This window comes from Aythya ferina, assembly GCF_964211825.1.
Source record: "Aythya ferina genome assembly, chromosome: 1".
NCBI lineage: Eukaryota > Metazoa > Chordata > Aves > Anseriformes > Anatidae > Aythya > Aythya ferina.
The window spans coordinates 113,915,940-113,938,694 of NC_140296.1; the positions used below are offsets into that span (position 1 = coordinate 113,915,940).

At 43.0% G+C, this 22,755-nt stretch overlaps 1 protein-coding gene across 30 annotated transcripts in view; it reads right to left on the minus strand.

Annotated features, from left to right (window-relative positions):
- The window catches only part of LOC311443675 (OX-2 membrane glycoprotein-like), a 50,613-nt gene extending 29,714 nt beyond the window's left edge, over positions 1-20,899 (minus strand). For 27 of the 30 annotated variants that reach the window (XR_014697394.1, XR_014697395.1, XR_014697398.1 and 24 more), the window contains exons 1-5: positions 20,659-20,897; positions 18,690-18,771; positions 17,589-17,915; positions 16,672-16,938; positions 14,584-14,700 (exon numbers count right to left, since the gene is read on the minus strand). Coding sequence is in view for 2 of the 30 variants with exons in the window: in XM_084534008.1 (XP_084390134.1) it covers positions 14,584-14,700; positions 16,672-16,938; positions 17,589-17,915; positions 18,690-18,762 (784 nt within the window). In the remaining 28 variants the exon portion in view is untranslated. Of the gene's footprint in view, positions 1-3,239; positions 5,420-14,583; positions 14,701-16,671; positions 16,939-17,588; positions 17,916-18,689; positions 18,772-20,658 lie in introns of those variants that run through there. The other 3 variants (XR_014697396.1, XR_014697397.1, XM_084534009.1) reach the window with 2 other exon arrangements.
- Positions 20,900-22,755: the final 1,856 nt, after the last annotated feature.

Here is a 22,755-nt window from a genome sequence, read left to right on the forward strand (position 1 = left end):
TTTTCTCTTTCTACGTGTCTCAAAGCCCAAATTCAGGCAGCTAAGGAGGAGAGGATATGCGAACGGGTGACCTAAGCGCTGGACAATGCATGCCCAGAGTGCCAGGAAGGATCTGGTCTCTGTGGAGCTCCGGCTGCTGGCTGACAGACAGACAGACAGACAGTCACTTCCATTTTCCCCTGGTCTATGTGATGGTGTCCAGGCTTTTTTCCTCTCCTAGGGAGGCTGACTTCGTGTTTGGAAAGATGGACAAGAATTGGCGCAGCTTTCACCACATGGCTACTGAGACCCCAGGAGAGGGCAACAGCTTACACAGGACTGCTGCAAATAGTTGGCTATCAGAGAGAGAATGGGATGAGTTGAATGGAGAGATAAACAGAAGATAACATTCATTGGGCAAAATCACTTAAAAAGAACAAAAGAGAGATAAGTAAGGAACAGCTGGGAGCAAGGAAGCCTGAACAAAGGGAAGCACACAATCAGAATGAAAGGAAGTGAAATCAGAAGTGCTTTAGGTGAAAAAGCATTTTAGTGGGTGAAATCAAACAGTAATCCTTCACTCTCTCATGGCATGTTTAGCTACTGAAATATGACACTAACTACTTCACTAGAGGTTTGTTAACCTGTCACTGTCAGAACAGGCAACCTGCCTGAGAAATGTCTACCTACCAAGTGATCAGCTTAACACCCCCTTCTAGGTCAGCTGTGGGAAATATCTGACTTCCTTCTTTTGTTAGCCTATGGCACTCAGCTATGTTGTTTTCTGGAAATTAATTACCAAGCTGAAATTAGTAAGGACGTCCAACTCCTTAGTTTATTTAAGGAAACCCTGATTAGCAAAGCCACAGCTCTAACCCTATTCTTTATTGCCCCATTCTGCCCCTCCAGGGGACCACGTTTCCTCCCACAGGCAGGGCATGTTACTGGTCTCCAACCATAGCGCTGAAAGCCTGTAATTCCTCTCTCTTTTGAGCCACCTTTACATTCACATGGCACAAGGAGCCTCATCTGCGGAGAAGATACCGATTCATTATGCACGTGGAAGCTGCAGATCATCTCTCTTGCTTCAGCATGAGGACCTCAGCATTTGGGGGTGCTGACTAAAAACCTCACAGCCTGCTTGTTTTCCTACGGAGGCACAACAGACAGCCTAGGGCTCCGTCCAGTCCGATTGTGTGAAAACAAAGCTGCTGGATGTCAGGAAGGACGCTCACCACTGAAGCACTAGTGCTGATGAGCTTCCCAGCATGCTAGAAAACCAGCGAAGTGAGTTTCCTCTGGCACACCTGACAATCTGTGCACCATTAGCTGGTTGCCTATACAGAAAGACATTTTGGAGACTGTTGGTTTTCATCTGGATGTCATGAGATTAGGGCCTGGGAAATAGACATGTCCTATTCAGAATGAAAAACAGCACAAGGTCCCTGAGAGAGGACAGCATGTGACACCCATGTGCAGAAAGTGAATGCTGCTCACTACACACGATCTCAGAAAAATCACATTTATGTTCTTTCAGCTTAAAAGCTCTTTAACCCTTTCTGAGTGATAAACATCAACATGCACATTCTCGCCCAGTGTCAACTCTGCTGCTAACTTCAGCCCATCTTAAGAAAAAAAATACAGTCAAAAAAAAAAAAAAAAGGTACAGCCTTGTAACTTCTATAATTATCCCACACTTCCTTCCCTGACATCTTGTTATGCAGCAGACTAAGAACAGTTTCTGCCACACTCACAAAGGAAAAGGCATTTTAGTTACCACATGGGATGACAGAACAGGGAAAAAGTTCCCTGGAAGTATCCAGGAATATTTCTTCAGATTGGGAAACTGGAACTATGTTGTACAGAAGCAAAATTCCTGTATCAGTGAAAGATGACATAAGGATACAGGTAAAAGCCCAAGCATGCATTCACCAGTTCAGAAGCAGCTGGAGCAGCTGGCTTGATGTCAAGGTGAGTGGTCAGTGCAGCAAGACGAGGAGAAAACAGCTGAGGCAAGAATGAAAGACATCCTGATATTGCCATCAAAAGTGGTAATTCCATTTTGCAAACTCCATCTCTGCTAGAAGCCTAGCCCTGCCTGCTGGCTTTTCACTCTTTCCATCATTACAGCTGCGCACAGAAATTGTTCTGTCTAGCAGAGAACTCACCTTCCTGCCCCGTCTGTCAGCACAATCCAAGACTTAGAATAATAGCATCCTTGAGCATGCCCAGGACAAAAGAACACAAAGAGAGGACACATCTGTAGGAACTAAATTCATTATGACCTCAGAAGAAAAGCAAACATCTTGATAGGTTCTGAGGAGCAGGCAGCCAGACAAAAAAAGCAATTGTCAGACAACCTTGGCATTTCCTGAGGAAAGTTGTTATTCTGCGTTTGTTAACCTTCTATAAAGTTACAGATGACCGGTCTAGTTTCCTGAAGGTGATTTAACCCTGCTAATGAATATCAGCCCCCTCCTGAACTCCCCCAGCCCTGGCTTCTTGATTCCTACCCCACTCTGCTAGCACAACACACCTCAAGCGGTGGGGCCAAGCAACACCCGGCCAGCTCTGCCAGCAACTCCCAGGCCATAACGAGCAGCCCTTCTGCTGGTCTGCATAGGAAAAACAGCTCTTCTCCCTGGGAAACACAGTTTGCCCTGCACTGTGCTCCAGGAAGTGGTGCTGCCAGCTGTCTCCCTTCCCTTTGCTGTCCAGCCTTGGAGAGCCAAGAGGAGAAACTCCCAACTCCCACCTCTCCAGATGAGATATGTCAGCAGTGAGACTCGTACTTCTGGCCAGCCTCTACTAGGAAGTTCTTCAGAACTCATCTGTAGCAAAAGAAAAATCTAAGTGGCAGTTCATGTTGTGCTCTCAAAATCTCTGGAAATCACCCATTCCACCATCTGCTGGAGCTCAGGCAGACTGTAAGTTGCTGTCTTTCACTGGTATTGCAAGACCCACGACCTAGTCCAAAGAACTCATTTGGGGAAACAGGAGTGTTGCTACACGCTTTTAACTATAACCAAGTTTCTCACTACATTTTTTTTTTTAAAGCAAACAAAAACCATTGCTTCACAATTCACTCCCAAAAGGTTGTATGTCTTTAAGAACGCAGAAGGCCACTGCTGCCTTTTCCAGAGAAATTATTCACGTACTTAGAGCTTGTGCATGATGCTTCTGTCATTCTACACTGCTTGATTTACAAAAGCCCACACATGCTGTGAGTGCTACTTACAAATAAAAGGAATCATGTGGTCTTACTTTACAAGTCACTTTATTTGGCTTCTTTTCAGCAAAGGCACATACACAAAGCAGGACAGTCAATACATAAGTAAAGGGTACAACGTCACATATAGAACAAATAAGCAACAAACATGAGACACCACTAAAAATACACATTTGATTAACAAAAGAAATTTTCAAATCTGAAGCAAACTGCAGGTGCTGTGGTTAAAAATACTTATGTAAATTCATCTCAAAACTTATTTCACTTGAATTTTTTTTCTGGAAAAAAAAAAAAAAAAAAAAACAAAACACAAAACCTTAAAACTCCCCTGCTTTCTGTACAGAAAAGAAGGAAAGTGCAAATTGAGACTACAAAAAAGCCCAACTTGGAAGGGTTTCTGGTATCTCAAATCTACAAGCAGACAAATACAAACCAGTTGGTGTTTGGAGTGGATCAGATATTTTTTGCTAGGAAAAAAAAATGAAATAAATAAATAACCCATATTGCACCTGCACAGAAAATATCACCCCTCACACTCTCAATAATACACGTGGACATGAGCATGCACAAAGTTTTGCCTCTCGAAAGGCAGCCACTCTGGATGGCAGTACTCTGATTGGACTAGTTCAGAACAAAAATTCTGTTCTGAATGAATTGGCCACAAGTCTCACAGCTGTCAAACCTTCTCTGCTGATTTTTTAAATAGGCCGTTTATGCAGTTGGCTAAGACTACCGCCACGTGCCTCCAGAGCTTCCTTCCAACCTCAGGTATTTCACGCATACGTCAGGTGCACAAGCAAAGGGTTATCAAACCCAAAAGACTGGCAGTGATACAAATATATTGGCAAATATTAAGACGGAACAAAGACCGAGCAACACCTTAAACATCAGCATTTGGAGTATAACAGAATTTACTGAAGGAACCCTGCAGTCCCCCTGTCTATCTGTTCTGTCAGTAAAATGGGCCACAAAGTTGGCACGCCCGGAGGTAGGCTTGTTTTTAGCAAGGTTCACGCCGTGACATAGGCACAGGGGTCCAGTGAGGACTCAGGAGGGAGTGGGCATGCTTAGGCATTGGCCTCCTACAAAAAAGATGAGCTGAAATGCAGTGCCCGGGAGCCTGCCCTCACACAACCATGTGCTGCAGCAGAGTGAGCAGGTGGGACAGGCAACCAGATAAGTAAACCTGGAAATGATCATACCAGCAGACATGGGTAGGCATTTAAGTGGAAAGAAAGACCAAAAAGTAAATAGAAAAAAATGGAGAGAAGGGTTCTAGTCTTACCTGGGGCAGCTTGTATGAGTAACACAAAGTCTTTATCTTCTACCAAAATCATGGCAAAGTAGTAAATTCAGCTTCTGTAAAACTTCCCACTGATACCATTACATTCTCAGTAGTGATGCAGGGTAGTTATCTCAGGGTGTAACATCCCAAATGACAAAGTCAAAGTATGGGAAAAATTATTTAGACCAGCAGAATAATTTGTTTGTGCTTAAAAGAAAAGTCAAAAAAAGTCAAATAAAAATAAATTACTTAAAACACTTTCTCAGCTGTATTTGCTACTGCTTCTAATCTGTCACTGGCCCTGGACCCTATTGACCTTTTACCAACAATCTTTGGCAGATTTGACACAGGTTGAGCCATCTCTAGAGACAACTCAGAAACACAGTTGTTGCACATTAACCGAGGAAAAGGAGTTGCATCAGCTGGATAAGAAAGAAGAAAAGGTGATGTCAGGAAGGAAATGAATGAGGATCTGCACCAAGTGAAACTGCAGACAGCTATTAGCAAAAATACCCCCCAACCCACCCCCTTCTCTCTACTGAGATCAATTAAGTGCTGGAAGAGGATCCCCGGAGAGCTCACAGAGCCTCCATCCCTGGACATCTTCAAACTTCCATGGGAAGAAGGCAAATATGTTTGGAGACTGGAGGTACCAAGATTGGTACAAGCATAGCAGATGTAGCCTGGCTGCAGATGGGTGGACTACGCGTTCCCTCTAGTCCTGCTTCTTGTGATTAACGGATAACAAGCATTGTGCTAGTCTTTCAGTGATAAACATGCCATCTAGACAGTGCAGTGCTCTGGTCCTGATGTATTTTCCTTTTATCACTGCTACTTTCTAGCCACGGAAGTCACTGCTTTTAATGTTGACTTCAGGCTGCCAGGCCACAATGGTCAGGTAAGATGAATGGAAATCCTCTAGTATCCTAGAAAACAAAGGAAAAAAGGAAAACGGATGAATTGTGACCATAGTGTTGCTGACCCAGGTCTTGATGAGCAGTGTGGCTGCTGATGGAGTACACTCTGGGAAAAGGCAGAGAAGAACAGTCCAAACTGCCCTCCAGAGAACTCCCATAGGACCTTCCCTGCTACGTTGTGAGTTACCCATCTTCTTAAAACATCATGAGAAAGGCTTCAATCTCTGCTCCCCTTTGCTTCTTCTGTTTTCTACAAGTGGTACCTTACCCTCAGAGAGGAGGGTCACATGCCTGTCACACACAGGGTCATTACATCAAGCAATCCATGACCAAATTTCTTAAGGAAGAAATTCTTCACTCAGAGGGTGGTGAGGCCCTGGCACAGGCTGCCCAGGGAAGCTGTGGATGCCCCATCCATGTGGATGCTGGTGCGACCCCAGGTGCAGCCAGAGCCATCACTGGCACAGCTCTTTGCCAGCTTGCCCTGCACTAATAGCATCTGTGCTCCTGTCCTCCCCAGCGTGCCCCAGATGGGTGCTCTCAGGCACCCATCTTAGGTCCCCTCCTTGTTATGCCCCAGGGAGGAATACTCTTAAAATTCACAACCAGCTTCACCTGGGGAGCAGTCAGGCACCCCACCTCAGCAGCAGCTGCCAAGAGACTTTACTGGCACAGAGTGAAGCTCAGCAGTGGAAAAAGGGTTTATAAACCAGTCTAGATTATTTACATTACACAAGGTATCAATGTGCAGGTGCATTTTAGTTAATGACTGATGGAGGAAATCATGCAGTTACTATGGTCCAACGATGACAGCAATCTTTTCATATTTAAAAAAGTAATGAAAAAGAGAGGAGCAGAAAACATAATGCCAGTGGAAAATTTGCATCAAAGCCTGGTGATTTTGATCACCAAAGTTTTAAAACCAGTCAGAGAACAACAGAACGATTTGGGTCAAGAGGGACCTTAAGGATTATCTAAGCCTAGCTTAGAGTACCCTATTATTCTTATTCTGAAGCAGAATAAGCAGAAGGCTTCAGAACAAGTATGCCGTGACGTTCATCTGCTTGCCTCATCTGGAAATTTAATAACATACCTTGAAAGTAAGTGGACAACAGTCATGTCCCTTTTTGAATGGACAAAATTGGCAGCTGAGTGAAAGGCTTATTGCATGTTTAAAGAGAAGAACAGAAATAAAAAGGTATTTCCAAACAAGTCATGGGGAATACAGAATGAGAAATTTCCAGGATTAGTGTTAATCTATTTGCATATAATACGAATAATTTACTGAAAATAAGAAAGAAAAAAAGTAAAACATCCTCCATTTCCTACAAATAAAATTCCAAAGAAATAGGCTGCATTATTACAGTGTTCTTTGTTTCCATTAAACCATGACTACCAACACCCATTCAAATGATATTTCAAATTTTGCAAACTGTTGATCTGAAGACAAGATTATGTGAATTTTAAACAAACTACATACCTACGTAACCACAGAATTTTAATTATGGCTAATGCACAATGCAAAATTCAGGATATTACAGTGTGATCGGGAACATATCAAACACTAGCTTTGTTTATAAACGGTGAAAAGCAAGCCAACTTTCCTAGTTTTGGAAACTACTACATCCACAAATATGAATGTTTGTTGAATATATAGTTTGGTATTTCAGAATTTAATGGCGATGTTTGAAATCCAATTTATAATGTTATTTTCTGTGTCTTTGAAAAAAATCCTTCTTGCATAGCATGACCAGGAATTAGGAGACAACTATTAAATCTATGCAGTATGACAAATGCTTCGAAAAAAATATCAATGGAAGAGACTTCCAAAATTAGTTAGTGTTTCTTGTACTGGATTTATGTCTGCCTACGTACCATTTGCACTCATTTCAGTGACAAGTAATTTATCCAGAAGGGGTCCATATACAGGACAACATAGCAACCTGCTTAAAATTTGACAGCTAACAAGTTTAGTTCAAGTATGAAAAATATAATCCCTGGCATCCTTGCTCTTTGTGTAGGAGAGTAATAAAAGCTTCCATCTCCTTGTCTAACAACACTGTCTACAACTAAGGTATTTTTTCATAACTGAGCAGATAAATAATATCTACGAAGGAATGAACAAGAAATAGAAGCAGCCAGACAACTTCATATACGCAATAGGAATGCAATTTACCATCCTTTCAGCTATTGGTCTTTTTTTCCGGTTATACACAAAGTACTATTGTTCAAATAAAAGAGGGCAGACTGGGAAAGTCTTTTATTGTGTTAGTCACAAACAGTCAAGGCCTCCCTGTCTGCTGAGGAAGGGCTTTGTTTTTAGTAGCACATACTTAAGCTGCTAAACAGAATAACACCTGAGAGGTTTCCTATGCCAGTACGTTCATCTTGTCGGTGGTGAGCAGGATTAGTTTAATCCTTCTGGACAAAAAAAGCCACACCGCAGTGCAAACAGCCCTAATGAGGCAGGGCCACCTCACACGGTGGTGCAGGACCTCAAACCCAAAATGCTGCCAAGAGGGTTGGCAGCACCTCTGAGCAAAGCAATGCAACCCCAGATGCTCATGCAGGAGCCACTGAAGGCCCTGCTGGCACATCTGCAACTACATCAGGAGCTGCTCTGCCTGTCATGCCAATGCTTCGCAAGGGTGTTTGCACCTTCCTGACACAGAGAGGTACCCCTGTGCCTGCCCCAGCCAGCGCTGCCTTCTCCCTGCCTGTTTATCTCCAAAATGGAAAGCAGGATGGTGAGTATAGCTCTCCAGCAAAGGGGACATGCACAGAGCACAAGCTCTGCCCACTGTTAGCCATGAAAACAGGTAATATTAACATATGGAAAGCTCTCAAAGAGCGCCCATACCCTACTCTGTGTGTGATGAAGACTGGAAGGTACTGCTACCAGGCACGGCTTTGTAAACAGAGCAAACTTAAGCGACTTACTAAGGAACAGAAGTTGTCTGCAAGCAGAAGCAGTCTGCAAGTGTGTCATGAAACCCAGAAAGAATCTTTTGCTTCCCTCGTGTTGTGAAATATTTGTATCTGTGGGATGCCAGATGGGCAGTCAAACCCTGATGGCATCAAAATTCCCCCACTGCTAAAGTGTTCGCATAGGTCCTTTTTGTTTTTCTTTTTACACTGTTTAGGTCTTCTGGGCTACAATATTTTCTTATGCTGCTTTTTTTTTAGGGTGGGAGTTGTTTGTTTTAGTGTCAAGTAGGGTAAAGGAATGAGGTTATTGTAAGCAAAACAACTTTCAATTACACCATGGCATGTTTTTGCTATTTTGGGGGATTTCAAAATAGAACGACTAGAATCTCTCGCTCACAATAAAGCCACATTGCAGCAGGAACCAAGGTGGTTCTGGGAGGAGCCTCCCCCACAGGAACACTGTGCCTGACAGAGACCCATTCCCCTGGGAGCAGCATGATGTGCCCCACTGGCTCCGGACACAGGGGGCCTCTGAAAGGCTGACATTTAGCTGTCACTTCAGGAAAACTATTTTGAAAAGTCTCATAATACCGACCCATTATGGTGTTGTTCTCAACTCTTCCCCTACTATTAAGAAAAACAGATGCTTGCTGTGTGTCAAAGCACGCCCACTGAAGAAACAAGCACTTATACAGACCAAATAAGAACTTGTGTAATTTATAAGTCAAAAGTGATAAACACAGCCTTCCTCAAAATGAATAACCACTAGAGGATTCTTCTGAAATAGTACTTACTTTCACTGTAAACAAGAACAAGGCAATGGAAAGCTTGTTCAGGTGCTTGTTCCTGTAAAGTTTCCTGAATAACTGGAATCTACCACATGTGACTTCCATATTTTCTAGCCTTTCAGGACATCTTGTGCCCCCCAAATTTATTTTTTTTCTGTTTCCTATATATTCCAGCTGATCAGCAGAAGTGTTATCTGCAGCTTAAGAGAGCTGGATCTCTATTATTTGCAGCAACTTCAGGAATTAAAAAAAAATAATAATCAAGGAGCCTTAAATTCCTGTTCAGAGTAGTAAGTGATATCTAGCTGGAAATGCAGAGATTTTTATTGTTTTATAGCACTCTTGTTACAATCCAGGTATACCAAGGTTCAGCTCCTTGTCAGCTCCAAAGCTCGTTGTCTGTATTCTGACAAACATTTTGAAACAAGGATTTTAATGCTTAATAAAATAAGTAATTTAATGGAAAAGTTCCACATGAAGGAAAACTTGAATGTTCTGATTTTCCAACTGGACAAACATATTGCCATGTTGGAGTTTTCTAGAGAACAGATTTTTTTATCAGTCTTTTCTTCTCTGACTTTTCAAGATTTTGTCTTCCAGATTCACTTAATCTGATTGTCCTCCTTAGGTCACATCATATCTATTCAATAACAAGCTCCAAGAAATTGTCATGGGAATCATAGGATCATTTAGGTTGGAAAAGACGTTGAAGATCATCAAGTCCAACCAAGAAGAAACAGTCCCTTTTTTTTTTTTGTCATGCTATTGTAAGTTTTAAACACAAATATACTATTTGACCGTTTTTAAAGCTTTGCACATAGCAAAACATGCATAAGCCACCCAAGGTAGATAATTTTTTTCTTACTTGGATACCGATGAAAAAAAAAAAAAAAAAAAGAAAAAGAAAAAAAAAGAAAGAAAAAGAAAAAGAAAAAAAAAAAGATGCTGGCCTCTATATCCATTTGTGAAATAGACTTTCCTTCCAGAAAACCACAAGCCTTCAGAGAACACTTTGCATGGAATTTAATCCCCCTGCAGGCTGTAAAGCTCTTCAAATGGCCAGATTGAAACATGAGCGTCCTTCAAGTCTTAGAAAAATGAGCGGATGCTGAGGAAACCATATAGGTTGAGACATGTATGCGGTAGGTGAGCCACAGAAATCTGTTGCGACTAAGAGCCATTATTTTGCTTGGGTACAAGCAGCTGGCTTGTTAACTGGACTGCTTGACGTTGGCATGCTTTACAGTGAAGCACTATTAGCTGAACCAATTAGGAAAAGGTGCAACTTTTTCCAGAAAGTATCACCGACAAACTCCTAGCATAGCTGTAGTTACATCTGCAGAAAGGTGATTCACCGCAGCCTGCTCATCACTCTTAATCAAGTGACAACACAGCCAGGTTTGCCTCTGTGCTTGGCAGAGGGTGAAGATGCAAGCTTTCCAATGTTTTTGCATCCCATTTTGCTCCCAAATAAATGACTTTTTGCCAAACTTGAAAGGCTTTGTCAAGAGCCAACCCAACACTCGGGCTGTTTTTGTAGAGAACTAAAACATGTATATGATCTATAACTGTTACTTATGGCAAATGCCCAAGGAAGGAGCCTCAGCTCTTCATCCTATTCTCAAGTGTCTGCCCCAGGGAGAAGGGAGAAAACAAAAATGAAAGCAAAGCAGAAAACAACAACCCTATTCTTAGCAGCAGAGGAGGAGAAACTTTGACAGAGAAGGCTCCCCAGCCACACAGATTTAAAAAAAAATAAAATAAAATTGTATTTTAATTAAAAAAAAAAAAAAAGGACAAAACTGGAAATGCTTTGTTTTCTGTCTAGTGCAGAATGAAAGAAGTATTGAAACCCCAGACAATGGCCTCAGAGATTCATTGGCATCCTCCAGTGAATGCTATCAGCTCTCTGCTAGGCTGCTTTTAAAAGTGCGTGCAGAAGTATGTGCATGTAGGCACTGCTTCTTGTTCTAACAGAATCTGAGCACAGCAGAGGATAAAACAAGACACGAGCTTTCTCCAAGATGTTACTCTCTTCTGGGGGAATCTTTACGCTTTAGAGAACATGAACAGATTTCACGGATGATCAAGGAAAAAAAACAAGTCACTGCAAAAACAGACTAGGATCAAAAGTTTACTGTTGACAGCGGAGTTAAGGTTATGGAAGGGACTTCCTCATTACTGTGTGGCAGCTAGGAGTGGTAACACTGAATACAGTGCAGTACATTAAAAGAACAGACACCCAAAGACTACAAAGCCTACTATATAAGTCACATCTCAGCATTACCAAAACCCATGGTAAATGGGAAGGAACACTAACAACTGAAGTTCCTAAAATCTTGCTGTTGTTCATAAACACTAGTACAACAAACTTACATCCATTGCTAAGTTCTGTTCACCTAATTTTCCCCTTCTGCCCCAGGTATTAACAATCTCATTAATGCTGACTTGTTGGCTACAGGGGCTGTAGGCTGAGAGAATCCACTTCTCTAATGGCTCAGAGCTTGGAGCCAGCAGTGTGTTGGGTCTGTCTGAGCTGGAGTCACCTTTTCCCTGCAGCAGCCCGCACAGTGCTGTACTCTGCACTCGTAGCTGGAACAGCACTGATATCACTCCAGTGTTGTGTCTATTGCTGCGTAGTGCTGGCATAGCATCAGAACTCCTTCCAAACCCCCAAGAGCCAGCAGGTTGGGGGTGGGCAAGTGATGGGGAGGGCACATTGCCAGGGCAGCTGACCTAAACCAACCAAAGGGATATTCCATAACACCTGATGTCACACTCAGCAATAAAAGGGGGGGCTCTCTTGGGGGAGGGGGCTGTTCCTCCTGAACAACCACTATGTGTTTTGAGGCCCTGCTTCCCAGGATGTGGCCGAACACCGCTCGTTGATGGGAAGTAGAGAATAATTTTTTTTTCCCTCCTCCTGAGAGTCATCATGCAGCACTTGAAGGGGAAGCAGGCGATCAGGCCCAGTCAGCATGGCTTTATGAAAGGCAGGTCATGCCTGACGAACCTGATCTCCTTCTATGACAGAGTGATGCGCTGGGTGGATGAGGGAAAGGCTGTGGATGTGGTCTACCTTGACTTCAGCAAGGCTTTTGACACCGTCTCCCACAGCATTCTCCTCAAGAAACTGGCTGCTCTTGGCTTGGACTGGCGCACGCTTCGTTGGGTTAGAAACTGGCTGGAGAGCCGGGCCCAAAGAGTCATGGTGAATGGAGCCAAGTCCAGTTGGAGGCCAGTCACTAGTGGCGTCCCCCAGGGCTCGGTGCTGGGGCCGGTCCTCTTTAATATCTTCATCGATGATTTGGATGGGGGCATCGAGTGCACCCTCAGTAAGTTCGCAGATGACACCAAGTTAGGTGCGTGTGTTGATCTGCTTGAGGGTAGGAAAGCTCTGCAGGAGGATCTGGATAGGCTGCACCGATGGGCTGAGGTCAACTGCATGAAGTTCAACAAGGCCAAGTGCCGGGTCCTGCACCTGGGGCGCAATAACCCCAAGCAGAGCTACAGGCTGGGAGAGGAATGGTTGGAGAGCTGCCAGGCAGAGAAGGACCTGGGAGTGATGGTGGATAGTCGGCTGAATATGAGCCAGCAGTGTGCTCAGGTGGCCAAGAAGGCCAACGGCATCCTGGCTTGTATCAGGAACGGTGTGACCAGCAGGGCTAGGGAGGTGATCGTCCCCCTGTACTCAGCTCTGGTGAGGCCGCACCTTGAGTACTGTGTTCAGTTTTGGGCCCCTCGCTACAAGAAGGACATGGAGGTGCTTGAGCGGGTGCAGAGAAGGGCGACAAAGCTGGTGAGGGGCCTGGAGAACAAGTCCTACGAGGAGCGGCTGAGGGAGCTGGGCTTGTTCAGCCTGGAGAAGAGGAGGCTCAGGGGCGACCTTATCGCTCTCTATAGGTACCTCAAGGGAGGCTGTAGCGAGGTGGGGGTTGGTCTGTTCTCCCACGTGCCTGGTGACAGGACGAGGGGGAATGGGCTTAAGTTGAGCCAGGGAAGTTTTAGGTTAGATGTTAGGAAGAATTTCTTCACTGAAAGGGTTGTGAGGCACTGGAACAGGCTGCCCAGGGAAGTGGTGGAGTCACCATCCCTGGAGGTCTTTAAAAGACGTTTAGATGTACAGCTTAGGGAAATGGTTTAGTGGGGACTGTTAGCGTTAGGTCAGAGGTTGGACTCGATGACCTTGAGGTCTCTTCCAACCTAGAAAATTCTGTGATTCTGTGACTGTATAGCGGTCTCCATGTCCGGTCACTCTCTGATCCACTCCAGAGGGTGATCATGGACCTCTGCTAGGCCACCCCTGCCTCAGGGTCTCTCCTGCTTTGTATAAGCTCAATGGTGTTTGGAAGAGGGTTTCCTAAGAACAGAACCAAATTACAGAACCAACTCCTTGTTCTTTAACTTCCAGTTCAGTCTGAAAATTCAAATGGAATTTCCTCTTCTGAATTCTTTATAAGACTGATGCAGAGCTCAAACACCTTCTACTATGAAGTAGTAGTATTTGGTTACATTTGGGGTCTAAAAAGCATTAATTTCGCTTTCTTCTCAATGAAGAGTTTTGTGTCCCTGGCAGAAGCAGCTCTACTGGGTTCCCCTCTCTTAATAGTAAGTGCCATAGGTCTAGACATGTCTGATGTTCTGGAAATACCTCTTTAAATTATCACATCATCATGAAGTGTCTGAAGATTCAGAAATGAACTGAGTCAATGTGGACTGGCTTCTGACAGTGTTTCTAAACATCATGGTAGAATTTAAAGCCAGGTACATAATTCTTATCCTGTCATGCAAAAACAAAATTAGCAATGACCGTCAAATCTGAAACTTAAGTCTTCTCCTCCTCTCTATTATTTTTCCCTTTCCGTTTTGTTCATAGCAAAACGAAGAGAGCTGAGCTGGTCCATTATTGGGTCACCACACATACAAGGACATTGCACTGCCTGCAGTTTCTCCTTCATTCAGCATTAGGAACCAGGCTCACATGACAAGTTTGAGCTAACTTCTCCATCGCATCACATTGTGTCTTAAAATGCGTACACATGCTGTGACCAGAAGAAAGCCCTTCCTTGAATTTTCTCACCAGTGTACCAGTTCTCATACGAAAAACTCTATGAGCAGACCTACACTTAATCCTTTGTTGTCCTTCCATGAAAATAAGAAAGACCAGCAAATTACTTCTGCTGAGACTTCCACAAGACGGCACAGCAAGGCAGTGTATCCTGCTCTGCTTGCATCCTGCCCTCCTGACTTGTAGTCTTGCATTGTCCCTTAGCAGTAGCAGTGGGAAAACAGCTCTTGAAATTGCATGCAACTGAGGCAACTTCTAATAACCATTAAAACATGAATTTTGGCAATATGACAGCCCAGACTCCTTAATGGTATCTCAGCAGTTTCCATCTTCTCTGTTGACAAGACCTTATTATGGTTCTATGGCTCAAAACATTGGCTGCGACTCACCGCCATACGTCCTCTTGCATATCCTCTTCCTCCAGCTCAGAGTGATCAGAATCAGGACCAAGATGACTAGTAAAATACCCAGAGCAATCATCAGACCCAGGAATGAGAATCCCTCCTCTATTAAGGACAAAAAAAAAAAAAAAAAAGAAAAAGCAAACAAAGATAACAAAGATAAATTTATCTATGAAAAATAGCAAAGAGAGCCAAGAGAAGTATCTGTTTAATGACAACTGTTCCTAATCAAGAGTTTGTGAAAGTTATTGCTAAGCTGCATAAAAGCAGGAATTGCTTAGGAGACAATGTGTATATCTTCAAAAATAAACATACTTGCCCACTGCTTTCTGGAAAATGCTTTGTAAAGAAAAGATGTTCATCCCCAGCACATAGAATTGTTATTCCCACCCTGATACGATAATTGTGATACATACACAAGCACAATTTTATACACCCTAACACTTTCTGAAGAGCTTTTTGTTCACCCAGAATCTGCGTTTTAGGTTGTAAAATAAAAGCTATTCCTATTATTGTTAAGCACATAAAACTGTTGCAAAGACTAAATGAACTTTCAAAAAAGAAGATAGTGTGTGTTTTGATTCATGCGAATAGCTATAAACAACATTTGATTGTAAATGTCCCTCTCTAGTTGGGCATTAGCCGCTTGATATGACTGCCATTAATCAAAATAATAACGTGAATGTTCTATTCAATGCTCACTGATATTAGTGAGAAAGCTTACCAAACTGAAATCTAATCGAATTGAGCCAAAGCTATTATGTCTTTTAACACAGCTAGGTTGAACTAGAAATGCAATTAATTTGAATTTCTCCCTCTCTAAAATATAAAAAGATTGCTAAAAGAACAAGCTGTTCCTGGACTCTTCATTCTCCTAGTAAAGAATAACAGGAATCTCAATTTTCTGCTTTTAGAGATACACACTTACCTTTTTAAAAGGCCAAACCAAAACAATATTGCATTTGAGACAGGATGGAAAGATTTATTACAATTCTGCAATTAGCGTCACTCAGAATTAAGGACTAATTTGCTGTTGAAGTTCGAGAGGGATTTTACAAGTCAGATTTCATTCTTTTTCATATAACAATAATTTCACAAGCATGTAATATGGGAAATAACCCTCAAACCCAATCTGCTTTTCTTGTTTTTCTAATTTATGAAGTAGCAAAGTGATCTTCCTTTTAAGGTTCTGATTTGTTTAAGTGGATTTTAAACCACCTGTGCCAACACTCCTGTGTGAACTGAGGTTGGTACTTCAGCTTTTCATATTTCTATTTCTCATCCATAGGACTGGGGCTGAAAGCTTTTCAGCAGAACAGAACACTGGAATAAGAAATAAAGTAGCGCTACCAGATATTCAGAAGTTAAATAACCTGTATTTAAGATTTCCCCATAATACCAATTTAAGTGTCTTCAGCTGATCACCTTCCTATCTCCCCTAAAATAGGAGGTTCCTCCCTGACCATTAGTTCAATACATGTGTCTCTTGTCAAAAATGTCAGAGAAACTAAAGCATATTGCACAGGTTAAATGAATACAATACCAAAGCATGAAATAAGTTTATCTGAAACATTTGCTTAACTGTTGTTAACAGAGAGCTTATTATTCATTTCAAAACTTCCACTTCAGTAATTATTAAGCCACCCACAGCATTTTTACTTCATAAAAATGTTTTTCACCTCATACAGACATCTATACCTATCTAGATATCTTTGGACTGTCAAAGAGACCAGGAAGGCTTGCCTGAAAAGTGACATTCAGCTTGCTACAGAGTCCATGGTGCCTCTAAACCCTGTACCACCCTGGCTGACTAGTGTTTATTATTATTATTTTATTTTTTTTGTGTGTGTGTGTGTTTTTTTTTTGTGATTTTTTTTTTTTCCCCCTGTTGGAGGAGGCGACAGTATATCCTCATCTCAAAGACAACAATAAACGCAGAGCAGGGTTTCTTTCCTCCTTACTTGGCACACATACATCTCACTCCCTCTCTTTCCCAGCAGATTCCTATCCAAACATGTTATTGCAAAACATAGAGGCCAAGGGAATGCTTACAAGGACTTGATATCATTCACCTACCATTTTTGATTTTTATGGGCAATTCCATTTCTTCATTCTTGTTGCTTACTCTGCAGGTCAAGTCCTGCTTACTGATGCTCTGAGAGTCAGAGATCTCCAGTTTACTGGTGATAGACATTAACCCGTTGGTGTGCCTGACCTTCTCTTGTGTAGGGGTGTAATTGAACAGGTTGTTCCAGCTGATGGTGGGCTCTGGGAATCCAACAGCATTACAGATGGCTATCAAATGACCTTTGGAAATGTTATAGTGGACAGACACACTGAGACCTTCCAAGACACAAAAGAGACAATCCATCACCACAAACAGCATTGGTCAGAAGCAGTAACAGCAGGTTAAACATCATCAGTCAGAGAGAAGCTCACTGGATTCTTACACAGCCCCATGGCACAGGAATGCAGAGAAAGCTCATTGGGCCAAGTCCCCCTTGAGATTTAATGTTTCTTCCCTTATACTGAAGTGATATACCCCAAAGGTTTCCCTCTATCCAAAATCCCAGGTTTTACAGTGGTTTTCTAAATTAAAACTATTATTTTGTCCATTCTTTTCTCCTATCTGCTAATCCCTGGTCAATGTTAGGGATTGGCAGGGTAGCTCACAGTGCTGGGGTGGTACCTGACACCAAAAGGACACTGCAGTGGGCAACATCGGCCCTACCATGTTCCATCTGGGACTTGGCTTCCAGTTTGGCTTACAAAGATCTCACTCCTCCCTTTTTAGCTGCTACTAACAAACACGGACAGCCCAGAGCAGGCACCACAACAGGCTTGAATATGACCCCAAGAAATCTTGCTAACGGCAATAAAGCTCTATTTCTATAGCATGTCCTACTGAGGGTTGCTCCTACCACTGCAGTTTGAGTCCACTTGAAGAAACCCCTCCCTTTCCACTAGAGACATACCCCTGCAGAGAACCTCACCAAAGACACTCAGGCAGGTCCGTCCCGATATGGAGCCATAAGGAAAGACGTTGAAGAGGCAAATGTAACACCCAGTATCATCCAGGCTCGCAGCCCAGAAAGTGATGCTTGTGTCATTGAGTACCAGACTTGTGAAATTCATCCGGTCTTGGTAGGGATCATGGATCTTTAATCCTAGCATGGTGCTGTACGTAGCTATATTAGTGTGTTTTTTTTCAGAGTCCTTCTGCCAGGTCACTTGCAGAACATCACTGGGCTCTGTCAGGGTACACCTGAGAGTCGCAGCGTCGCCCTCATTCACCTTCATGTGTTCAGTCTGAGTAATCACTGCAGCAACATGAAACAGTTTGCAAAATGGGCAAATATCACACTTATTTAGAAGCTTGACAGTATTCTGAGCCCTGGCATACCCACGGACTTAACAATTCAACCAACTAAGCACTATTTCTATGTTCTTCTCCCACCAAGGATTATTCTGAATCGTCCTAGAAATCAATGGCATTCTGCTGATTCGTATCGGTTGAAGATCTGGCTTCTTCTAAACTATTTACAAGAAAAAGACATCCTATGTCTGTACCCAGCCCTGCAGACTTCCACCTCAGTTTTATTATATCAGCTCGTGGTTTCCCATTCTTAGCAGAGATGTAGACAATTTTGCTTCCTAAAAGATAGAGGAAGATTGAACACAGGGGAAGTGCATGCAAATCCATTCTTAAGAGTACTGAAAGGCAAAATAGGCTAAAGAAAATGTCTGGACTATATAGCTTCAGAGTTTGTGGTGCATTTGAGAGGGATGGAGAGAAAAAGATAGATTTGTTCCAGATAAGAAGTTGTGAACTCCAGCAAACAAAAGTGTCCAGTGTCATAGATACAGGATGTTGCATGTCCTCCCCATCTCCAAATGCTCTGATGTCACATCTGCCTGCTGCTCCAGGAGATCTGGTGTCACATCTGCCAGCCCCAGCTATCTAATATATGTCAAATGGCACCAGCAATCTGAATTTTACCAATTTTTGCCCCTTAGTCTAACTGGTGAAGGCTTGGGAATCAGAAATCATCTCACCAGCCATTTGTAAGCAGATTTAAGGAAATTGAACTTACCATTTGGCTCTCCAAGCACAACACAAAATAGACTCAGAAACAGGGCTTGGAAAGTCATTTTGGAAGGGAGCATCTGCTTCACCTGAAGGAAGATGAGAAGAGATGCATGGTTTAATAACAGATCATCTTCTGGTTATATCGTGACTCCGAAGTGTGAACGCTAGTGATTGTTTTGCCATTTATGTAAAACAAACTGATCTGGGTAGGTGACAAGTAGTACAATTAGACAACAGAGATACAGCTGAGGTCAAGGTGTGAACGTTGCATGATGAAAGCTAGAAAGGCATTAACTTTCTGGATTGTTCTTCAAATAATAATGTTCATTAAACATTTACATACAGAATTGCAAACTGCAGTTTATTATTTCATAGAGCTTGTGGATCTGGTTTTGCTGAATGCATGAACTGATGCACGTGAAACAAAGGGTTATTACACTCTTTATTAGACATGCTTTTGAAAGCCTGGCGCTTTCAGCTCAGAGACCCACAGACATGAGCAGATACAAGCTTTTACAAAATTGCACTGTGATTGCAGAAAGATCTACACAAACACTAGTGGAAGAAGGTGAACAGAAAAAAAGAGCCAGCATCTGCCTTCAGACATTCCCAGCAATGATTTTCCTCCACATTCACACACAGCCTGCATTGTGTGCCCAGTGGCTTCCACCAGGAGCATAACATTGGTGTACAGCACAGCTCATGAGATCAAGGGATAAATTGGAAACATCTCGACACAAAAAAACATGAATTGGGGAACCTTTGGGGCATACATACCTAATACATACAAACATTTCCAGGGAGGCAAAGGGGGCAAAACTGAGATTGAATTGCTGCTTTCAACTTACTTCATCACTTAATATTATCACAATGCCACCAAATTGTTGAGCTGCCTGGAATTGTAGCTGCTGTCATATTTAAGTGGAAACATTATTTCATCAAATAATAGTAACAACAATATTTGTAACACATATCATGTACACCTTCTTGCCTATGACTATAAAACTAGCTGATGCTTTCTGGGAGCATCTTCTACCAAGAACACAAGCAAACCCCTACTTCTGTAAAATTTTCACAACGTGGAAAAAGCCAGAAAACAGAAACTGTAAAGCATTTTCTGTTATCATCTGCCGTAAAAAAAAGAAGAAGAAGAAAAAAAAAAAAAAAAAAAAGCTAATGAATTAATAAGTGAATGAGGAGAGAAAATTCTGTTTAAAAAACAACTTCCCAACAAACTCACACATACAACATGTACGCTCTCTAGCCTGCCTTTACATGTCAGGCTCACCGTACTAAAGTAACTAACTCCTGGTAAAACTCCACAGACACCAAGTGTGAATACAGACCAAAATCTCGTGCATAAAATCAAGATCTCAGCAACAAGCTCAATGCATCAGCAATAAGCTCAATGAATAACAAATTGATCGTGGCTCTGCCATGTTCAGACAGCATTCCTAAAAACATGCAAAAAGTAGGAGCAAGCACAGCAAGCCAGAGGAAAGTTTCACGTTACAAAAGTGCTTATAGACCACAGAAAGAAGTGCTACACCCGCTTGAAAGCACACCTTTCATAGCAATCACGTCTCGTTGCTTTTAATTCCCATGGTAAGACCATAACCTGGTAGGACAGTAATATCATTGCTCCCATCCAGTGTAGCTACAAGATCTCCTTGTCATGAGCAAACAGTAGGTCGTGGAGCTACTCTGATCACCCAAAAAAGTCCCATGGGGTCCCAGGCCCACCCTAGTCTCCTGGTGGGAAGGGTGTAAGGTGATAGGGCAACCCTTTGCCGCACCCTGCTCTCCACCGCCGCACCCCAGAGGTCTCCCGAGCCCCAGCGCCGCGCTGCCCCCCGCCGTCCTGCCTCCAACCCGGGCCTCGGCAGAGGCTGAGCCCCCAACCCTCAGCCAGCAGGACCCGGGCAGGACCCAACCGCCCCCCCCCCCCCCCAACGAAAGCCCAGGGTACTCACGCTCCGCGCCCTCGGGCGCCGACGGTGTCTGCGACAAAGAGTCAGCGGTCGCGACACTCACAGAGCCCCGCTGTAGAACGGGGAAGAGCAGGGCGGGGCGGCGCCCCCACCAAAAGACTCATAACGAGGGCGGGCAGCGCGCTCCGGACCCAGCGGGGGCTTCCCCCTCATCTGGGGCCGCTGCTGGCTGTGACGGGAGCAAGCTGGACGAACAGCGGAACAGCGCCAAACAATGAGCATTAGGTAATAACACATCCGTTAACATTAATATAAATAGCATTATTTATTAATTTAATATTTATTGTTATTATGATTGCATTAAAGGCTTTCATTTTGCAAAGAAATGCTAAAAGTAGAATCCAGCAGCAGGGACACAACGGATCAATAATAATTTGTAAGAACGGCCAAGAGTAGTGATGTTCTCCATCCAGATATTAGGAAATCAGCAAAAAAAATAAATCCCTGCCCACCAAAATATCTTGACGGAGATGCCCATGGAGTGGTCAGGAGCCCACATAAAATGGAAACCACTTCTTTAAGACAGATATGTATGGTCAGGCACTGGCTCTTCCAGCTGGACACAACTGTTCTTGGAGACAGCAACTCCACCACCATGCTTGGTCCAGAGTAGCCCTTCCTCTGACAACTAACAAACCAAAGCCCAAACTCTGTCACTGTCTTTTTTGATTATCTTCTTCCATCTCCTAAGACCAGTGAGTAGGTCTTGAGTTCGTCAGATTGCCGTCCACCAGTCTTCCCTTTTTTGTTTTGGGTCAAGAATGGGTGCCCTCCAAAGTAAGTCTGGTCTCCAGCAGCTGTTCTACTGTCCTACTGCTTGTTGCTTGAGACTGATGTACCTATAATCCTCAGACATGTTTTCCTTTTTTTTTTTTTTTTTGAGAAAAACAAATATCTCCTGTATTTACCTGCCTTCATAGATGTTGAGGGGATTTCGGAGGGAACTTTAGAGACCTGCAGACTATACAGCTTAAAATAAGTTTATCCAGAAGTGCACTGTGCCATCAAAGCAACAAAAGCAGGGAAGTCCCAGGGACATCTTCCTGCACTTAGTTCATGATAATAAAGGGGACATTCAAGGGACTTGAATAGTATTTTTTTTATTAGCTTACCCAGTAACCCCTGTCTTTTGAGGTGGAAAGGTTCTATATTTATCCAAATTTTCCATCAATAGGCTGGGGGAACTGAGAGAAGAAAGAAGGAAACAATGAAAGGGTCTTATTCTTTGGAAAAGAGGGAGGAAGCCAGAGCTGAGCAAAGAGAGGATAGTTCTGAAGCAATAAGTGAAGACTGGAGGTAACCTCAGGACAGAGGCAAACAGAAAGTACTCGAGGCAGACCAGAATTTTCAGAAAATAAAACCTTTTTATATTCTTTATAGAAGTAAAAGGCACAAAAGTCCCTTTCAGCCCCATTCTCCACCCCCATTTCAATTGCTTCTTTTATCAAGCTCCCAGCTCAGCTCAACAATTTCTGCCCAATTCCACAGAGTTCTTTGTACATGGTGGTGGCTGGGCTGACACTGACTGTCTGGTATGCCAAAGCCTTTGAATTCAGTGTGAACAAAAGTGAGTAGAAAGCTCTTGTCTCACCTTCTGGAGAGTTCTTTGTGCCCCTCCTTTTATTTTTTTTCACCTGCAATGCTACCTGTGTGCTAGTGAAAGAGGAAATCTGAAATCCCTTCTATCAAATATGTTCTATTCTTTAGTCCTCCCTTTGCCTTCTGGGTAGGTGTTCTCTGCTGTGAATGCATTTAATGGTTCTTCTTGTGATTTCTGGACTAATGATCTCTTCTAAGCAGAACCATTTGAGCCAGTAATCAGTGAAACTTTTACAGGCTGGAAGAAAAGGATGGGGTACAGCTGATGCACATTGCTGGTATTTAACAGGAGGGGAAATTAGTGAGTTAGAGTAAGACTAGAGGCAGTGCCAAAGACATCAGTAAATGACAAGAGCACTAATTTTTGCAGGACATATCAGCTGCTGGGGACCTGCATCAAGACCATGAGACTCTGCTGACTGAATGCCCCTCTTGGTCTACTCACATCCATTAATATAACCCCTTTCATCATCAGATCCA